At 43.0% G+C, this 7,599-nt stretch overlaps 1 protein-coding gene across 1 annotated transcript in view; it reads left to right on the top strand.

Moving 5' to 3' along the window:
• Positions 1–508: 508 nt before the first annotated feature.
• Positions 509–7,599, top strand: part of TECTA (tectorin alpha) — a 69,038-nt gene continuing 61,947 nt past the window's right edge. Inside the window, 3 exon segments of the mRNA XM_077112644.1 lie at positions 509–572; positions 3,861–3,994; positions 6,643–6,930. Of these exon segments, the coding sequence (XP_076968759.1) occupies positions 509–572; positions 3,861–3,994; positions 6,643–6,930 (486 nt within the window).

Below are 7,599 nucleotides of genomic sequence, written 5' to 3'. Positions count from 1 at the left end.
GACAAACTCGAAATCCCCCTACCCTGTAAAAATAGGTTGCATTTTCATCAATTTTATTTGATCTGAATGGAGAGTGGTTGTGAAAGTCAGGAGAGCCAGATCTCATAGAGGGCTCAGCTTCTGTTCCAGAGACACAGCGCAGGGCGTGCATCTATAGAATAACTGAGTTCAACTTTTCAATGCTTTTGTAGTTGCAGAGTAGGTATGTCTTCCTCTTACTCACTGCTGCTCTCACAGATTCTATATAATCATCTGACAGTTTGAGTGATCTCATTACACTTCCGTCCTGGCTTCTTTTGGGCATCTAATTTGCCCTTGAAGCTTGAACTTCCATGGCGCTGCCAGCTTTCAGGGAATTTCCCCCCCGACCCAAGATCCTTGATGTTGTTGTGTGAATTTGTTCTAAGATGGTTGTGATGTGTCATGGGATTTGCTACCAAACACACCTGGTGTTCTATTTACTCTGGCAATCTGGGGACTTTTTTCTTTTTCTTTTTAAAATTCCAGGATGAATTATTCATCACTACTTAGAATTTGGGTCTCTTTCATCTTCGCGCTTGTGTGGTACCAAGGTGAGTACTACCGAATTCCATAAAGCTCTTGATTAGCCAGCTCTTGAATTTATAAAGAGGCACTTTTGTTGGAACCGTAATTGTAAGGGCAGGTGTACATGTGTCTGCAGATACAAGAAAAATGTAAATTAAATTCTGTTGTCAAAAGTAAAATATGTTAACTTGGAATGACGTTCACTCGTGTTCCCACTTTTTCTTTATGAAGTTTGAATCTAATTCGTATATACCAGGCTGCCCTATTTTCATGTAAATTATTTTGTAAATAATGTAAATACTTTTTTTAATGTTTCTTTTTTAATGTCATTCTGTTGAGATGTTCACATACCATATAATCATCCAAAGCATGCAATCGATGGTTCACAGTATCATCATATAGTTGCGAATTCTTTTCTTTAAAGTAACGTGAATTATTTTCACCACATGCATATGGGTAGGTGTGTGTGTACCGCCTGCACGATGATGGATTCCCAGAAAGGCATTTAACTTGTGGCACAGAGTTCAAAGAATTTACTAGTTGTAGCCCAAACTCAGGAAGTTACAATGGCATTGAGGCCAATGACTTGGGTTTTTGTGGCCTTTTATAAGGCCTCAGATCTACAACTCCAAATGAAATAAGAAAATAATCCCCCTTAGTGATTCCAATTTTTTTTTTTCATTATCTAGCATTGGCTTCCTGGTCAGTGAAAGGCCACACACATTTCTTTCTATTGCTTTATGTTGTTGTTGTTTTGATCCCAGTTTTGCTTTAGATTTTAACAAGAAAGATGGGAAGGTCTATGCAGATTTTAAGCATCTATGACCAAAATTTGAAAGCATCTTTGTTTGTTTGCTTAGTTAAGCTGGCACATGATAGAAGTCTAAGATGAACAGATCTGTAAGACACATGGAGCCCTAATACTTTTCCAGGGTTGAGGAAATGTAAGCAATTGTAGCCGATCAACCATAGTATGAAAATGCCATAATAATTAAGAGTCCCACACACTCCAACCTCCTGTCTATGCCCATAGCAAGTGCATTTATTTGGTGAAAGTAAACATCTGAGAAACATGGTTATATTCACTATGAAATTTCCGGCCTAAAGGCAGCATGTGAAGGAATATTTTTTCCTGCACTAAATCTGATGCTTTTGATAGGCCATGCTGCTAACGAGTCATATTTTAATAACAGTACTGGTTTCTGATGTGGAGTTTATACCTACTCCCTTTTATTAAGCAGCCCTTCTAATTTGTTTATTCATTCAACAAGTACTTATTATTCACCATGTTAGGTATCCTTCTTATTTGTATTATTCCTGGGATTGATCATTTTTAACTGTCCACTCAAAGTAACCAGCTAATTAGGATTGCTCATGAACAGAGAATCCTGCAAACTTGCCTCATCTTTGGAGCAGAGAGAGAAGTTAGGGATGGTTCCCCTGGCCATGGTTTCCTGACTGTTCCTTTAAGAGTCATAGGTTTTCCATTTCCTAGGCAAACTGGTCAACACTGCCCAAAATACCAATTAATCCTTCCACTAGAGTGATTACAACTCAGTGTGAATTAAGCTCTTATTCACACTTGGCCGTGATGCCTAAAAAGTGACCCTCTACCCATAAATCCATGATGGGTTTATTATTATTAATTTAATAAAATTCATCACCATACACATTTAATAAGTTCTTGGGTATAATGCTATGATAGAAATTATAAAGAGATTTTTTTTTGGGGGGGGCATTCCTACCTTCTAGGAATTTGGAATTTGTTGCTTTGGGGTACAAATACAAATGTTAGAAAACCCTTTCTCGCCTCTTGATCATAATATCAATAAAGCACATTGGCCAGCTACAGCACCTTCTGAAGGTGAAAATTTGGTCGGCTTCCCAGAAACTTCAGGGGTCTGGGGCGACAATGCTTACACACTAATGGCCCGACCGGTTTCCTCTGCTCTCCTCGGACGCCGAGCACTTGGAAACAGATCAGCCTTCCAGCCTGGCCGGTCTTCCCCTGCTCCCTGCTCCCAAACTAGAGAAGTTTGGGGCTTTGCCAGACACTGCTGTGATGCCTTCTAGCCTCTCTGTGTTCTCTTTCACCTGAGCTGTTGTCTGCTCGCTAAAAGATTTCCAGAGAAACAGGAAAGTCCTTGGCCAGTTGCTCAGCTGCCTATCGGCACCATCAGCACAGAGTGAGGACTCTCCCAAGAAGAGGGTCCTGAGCAGAGAAGGGGTGCAGCAAGCAAGTACCCTAAGAACTGTGGCCAGAAGCCCCAAATGGATTTGACACTGCCCCTGAAAACTAACGAACAAGATTTTTAAAACAAAACAAAACACATCAAGGAAGAAAAAAAAAAAAAAAGATGCTCTATTTTCATTCAAGAGAAGAGATGAAAGACGCAGTGGAGAGTGACACCCAGAATGCAGATCATTTCGGAAACTCCCACTGGGCTTGGTAGATGCTGGGGCATTGCTAAGTTCTCTGGCCAGACTGGGTCAGACCTCATGAGAGTCTGGATGGGAAACTTCTGAGAAAAAGCTGAGTGGCCAGGAGAGGGGGTTACGCTGTGGCAGAGTAATGCCCTGTCTGTATCGTGACTCTTGCCTTTTGACCAAGAAATGAGTCCTGAGCTGCTGCCCCAAGAATTCTCAGCGCCCCCAACTTGCCAAGCCCCAGGGGAGCTCATGTACATCTTCTGTAAACAGGAGTTGGGCAGAGAGACTTCTTACAGGACGACACTCAATCCAGGTCATGCCAAAGCCAGTAACCACAAACTCCCTCCTCCCACTTTTGTGCAGGTTCCAGAGATTGTTTATTTCCTTCTGGGACCTGGTATCTTCTCCCTGTGCAGAGCAGGAGGGAGGGGACTCCTCTGAGCAAAAGACACGGTAGCAGAATTCTTGAGTTGCTTCAGAGCCTTGGGCCGTCTCCTCCACACCAGGCCTTCCAGTGAAGCCCTCCTAAGCCATCCCAGACCAACAGGCTGCGCCTTCATTCTCTGAGAGCTCCAGGCGGGGGTGATTTCGCAGCATTCAGCCAGTCTTAACCCACTCCTCTCCCAAAAATACACAGATGCACAGAATTGAAAAACAGGGTGGTTTCTCCTAAGGGAAATGGCATCACTCCCCTCCTTGGTTTTCCCAGAGACAGAAGATAATGAGCAGTATAGATTAGGTTTAGGATCAATGAAAAGACAGGGTGACTTGCATTTCATTTGCAAGATTCGCCGAAAGAAGCTGGCTTTGGTAGGTGGGAGATTAGTTGCCTCCCCAGTGGAAGAGGGAGCTGCCACCTGCCTAACCACTGTGTCTCTTGACAGCTCAGCCCAGGGAGCTCATGTATCCCTTTTGGCAGAACGACACCAAAACTCCTAAAGTAGACGATGGAAGCTCATCTGAGATTAAGTTGGCCATCCCAGTTTTCTTCTTCGGCATTCCTTACCGCACTGTCTATGTAAGTGGAGAAGCAGCCCAGCCGTCGCTCTGTGGCTCTTCCTTTTGTTCGTCATTAAGGAAAGCATTTTAAATACCTTCTTCCAGGGTTTTGGGAATGGGGGTCTCTTGGCAGTGAAAATGACAACTTCTGAGATTTCATGAGCTGATAGGTTTTATGATTTAGAAAGTCACAGGTATATTTAATGACTGATGTTCACAGTAGAGGAGTGTACTGGGCAATAAATTGCTTCTGTGGATGATTAAACACAGAAGTGAAGCAGAGGCCCCAATGCCAGGAACGTTCCTTCTGCTACATGACAAGATAAAAAGACACAATGAACCATAACAGGAACAATGTCACTCTTCTCTCCCTTCTGGGGGTGTGAAAAGTTTAGGCATCTGCTGTTCTTGGCCGCCCTCCCAATTCAGAGCCGAATTCAGAGTAGAGAGGTGATTATAAATTATATGACCAATTATATTAAGTCCCCTCATCGAGTCTGTCTGTAGAAATGTCAGAGGACCCCATCATCAAACCTGCACTAAAAAATAAAAAGATACCATTTGCTGTCAAAGGTCTCCTGGGCCCCTGAGTTCTCTGGTTACTTTCTCAGGACACTGGGTTTGCTTCTAGTGAGATCGTTACATGTTGAAAGGAAGGTTCCAGGCAACTGAACCAGTCTTCATACTTGACCTTAAAGAAGTGGGTGAGGCACGTGGAGATCACACGAGATCCCATCCCATTCTGTGCCCTGCATGGGCACAGAATTCAAGCACATCTACCTCTGCCCTTCTCTGTACCTGGGCACTCCATCTCTCCCAACTTTTGATTTATAGTTCAGGGCTGATTCCCATTAGAAAATTCCTTCTTCCTTTATCTAATAGCGGTTCTTGAAGTGTGGTCCCTGATCCTGCACCGTCAGCATCCCCACTGTTAGAGCTGCAACTTCCCAGGCTCACCCCAGACTTCCTGAATCAGAGAGTATGGGAATGGGGCCCAGGGATCTGTGTCTAACATGTCTCCAGGTGATTCTGATGCCCACAAAAGTTTGAGAAACTCCGATCTTAACTACAGACTATCATGCAAACACAAGTGAGTCCTTGCCAGCTTCCTCCGATAGCCCTGTGTGTTAATTACACCGATCACTCCCTGGCAAACACAAAGCTTGGTTATCCTGAGATGCTTTTTATACTCTACTCACAACAGACCTCTGTGTCTGTAATAGCTGATTTTAAGTTCTGGAATGAGTTGATCTGATTTGTAAATGAGAGGGGAATCCAGGACTTCCATCTAGAAGCCTCAGTCTCTCAGGCTTTGAGGATAAAAGTTTTTTAGTTAAGTTCCATTGCACTGAAGAATTCTTGCCCCTGCAAAAGGAAGGTCCTAAGTTTGAGGCAGAGTTTCTACTGCTTTGAGCAGCACCGTCTTTTCCGAGCCTAATCGGCTTTTATTGTCTTTATAGCTCGGTCTCCAGCTTTCTTTTCAAAATCCCCACTCTTTCTTCTAAAGCAGGTTGACGTGCCCTGGGCCCAGGTTACAGATAACTTACCTCTAGGATCTGGGCCACTGTTAATATCCATAAAATTATTGATAGTATGCACATAACATATGATTGGAAGGTGTGGGAAAATTATCTCAGATTCCCTGTATTGAGGAATTGCAAGGATTCCCAACACAGGAGTTTCTGCTCTTGAACCCATACAAGCCAAGGGGTTAATTGGCCTTATCTGTCAACATGTATGGGTGCAGGTGCAGGCAGACAGAACTATTTACAGATTTGGTGTAAACTGAGTATATGTATAGGCCTTCAATTTGCAGTTTAATAATTTAATAAATTTGCTAAGCCATTTACAAACCATGAAGCAATCACAAGACAGGCATTTACATATATAATGTGAAGTATTCCTGTCTCAATTCTAATGCAGCGACTGCACAAAGAACCCATCAGACTGAAAGAGCAGTAATGGAATTAGGCATCTTAGGTCTTAACCTTGTCCTTGCTCTAAGTACTGAAGTGTGGTGTGGCATCAATAGAAGCCCTTTAAATGTTTTGTCCAGAACAGGGTATTGTTCGTCCTGCAATTTAAGTTTGATGATGAATGGAGTATTTGATTTAACTTTCACTGACGGTTCTCTTTTGTCATATGGGTCAAACTTTAATAGAGAGCTCCTCAAAACATTTTTTTTATTCAACCTTTTGCTCCCAGGTGTTTTTCTTTTATCTTTCTGTTTATTTTACATCTGGGACTCTGGATCCTTATTGCTCGCTTACCCCCTGCCCAGCCCCAACACCTACCTACACACGCCATGCTCAGTACTCTCTCTCTCTTTCTTTCATACGTGCGTATACACTTTCTCTCTCTCTCCCACATAACCCAGTAGCATTTGATAAGTGTAAACAGCGATAGGACAGAGAACATGAGAATGAGACTGATTATTAATAAGAAACAAAGCTGAGGACAAATTGAAAGTGAAAGAAGACCAATGAGTGCCTGGAAGTAAACGAGCCTCCTCGCTTTAGCAATGGAAGCCGGTGTTTGGGTGTTCTAATTCAGTAGCTCGAAAGTTGTTTTCATTCATGTGATTAGGCGGACGTCTCTCTTGGTTTGTGACTCCGAAGTGGTGACGGTTTGGAGCTCACTGTGCAGAACCTCTCTTCTTTTCTGTAGGTCAATAACAATGGTGTTGTTTCCTTCAATGTGCTGGTGAGCCAGTTCACGCCGGAGTCCTTCCCCCTGACGGACGGGCGGGCCTTCATTGCCCCGTTTTGGGCAGATGTGCACAATGGAATCCGAGGCGAGATCTATTACAGAGAGACCATGGACCCTGCCATCTTGATGAGAGCCACCAAGGACATCAGGAAGTACTTCAAAGACATGGCAACCTTCTCTGCCACTTGGGTTTTCATTGTCACGTGGGAGGAAGTCACGTTTTATGGAGGGAGCAGCACCACACCTGTAATAATTCAAATTTTCCGTTTTCCACTTCTCAGCCCGACGCCTAATTCTTGCCCATCTTCATTGCCATGAAGGCGCCTCCTCGGTAGGGCAGAGCAAATGTCAGTGTCCTTGGGTGAGAGCAGTGAGTTTTGCCCTCCCCTTTCCAGGAAACAGGGAAATATCAGACCTCCTAGTGCAGTTAGCTGTGACATTTCAGGAGATGTGTTACCTAATAACAGCTCATTATGACTGTCTAAAGAGTTATTTCCTTGCAATTGGTAGCATTCTTATTTAGCAAGAGGCACTGAGATATATTCTAGGACTCATGAGTAAGAACCCATCTAGGAATCCAAAGGTCCTTTCCTCTTGTCAGAATCACAAATGCCTCTCCACATCGCTGATTTCCATTTTTTTACAAAACCAGATAGGAAGAGGAAAATGGAGTGCTGGACCTTGGCACAAATGACCTGCCTCATTTTATTATGTGATGCCCTTTTTATTATTATTATTATTGTTATTACCAAGGGCGAAAATTATTCATGTTTGATGTTAATGAGAGTGGGCAGTTAAAGCACTTCGTGAATAAGGTTTCAACATCTGCTCTGAAATCCCAAATGAGCAGTCAAATAAGAAAGATTATCACTGGCATTATTGTAGAGTTAATCGACTTTCTACATAAAGGGACAG

Source organism: Tamandua tetradactyla, chromosome 8, assembly GCF_023851605.1.
Source record: "Tamandua tetradactyla isolate mTamTet1 chromosome 8, mTamTet1.pri, whole genome shotgun sequence".
Classification (NCBI taxonomy): Eukaryota; Metazoa; Chordata; class Mammalia; order Pilosa; family Myrmecophagidae; genus Tamandua; species Tamandua tetradactyla.
The sequence above is the reverse complement of the archived record's forward strand: the minus strand, read 5'-3'. Positions and strand labels throughout refer to the sequence as shown.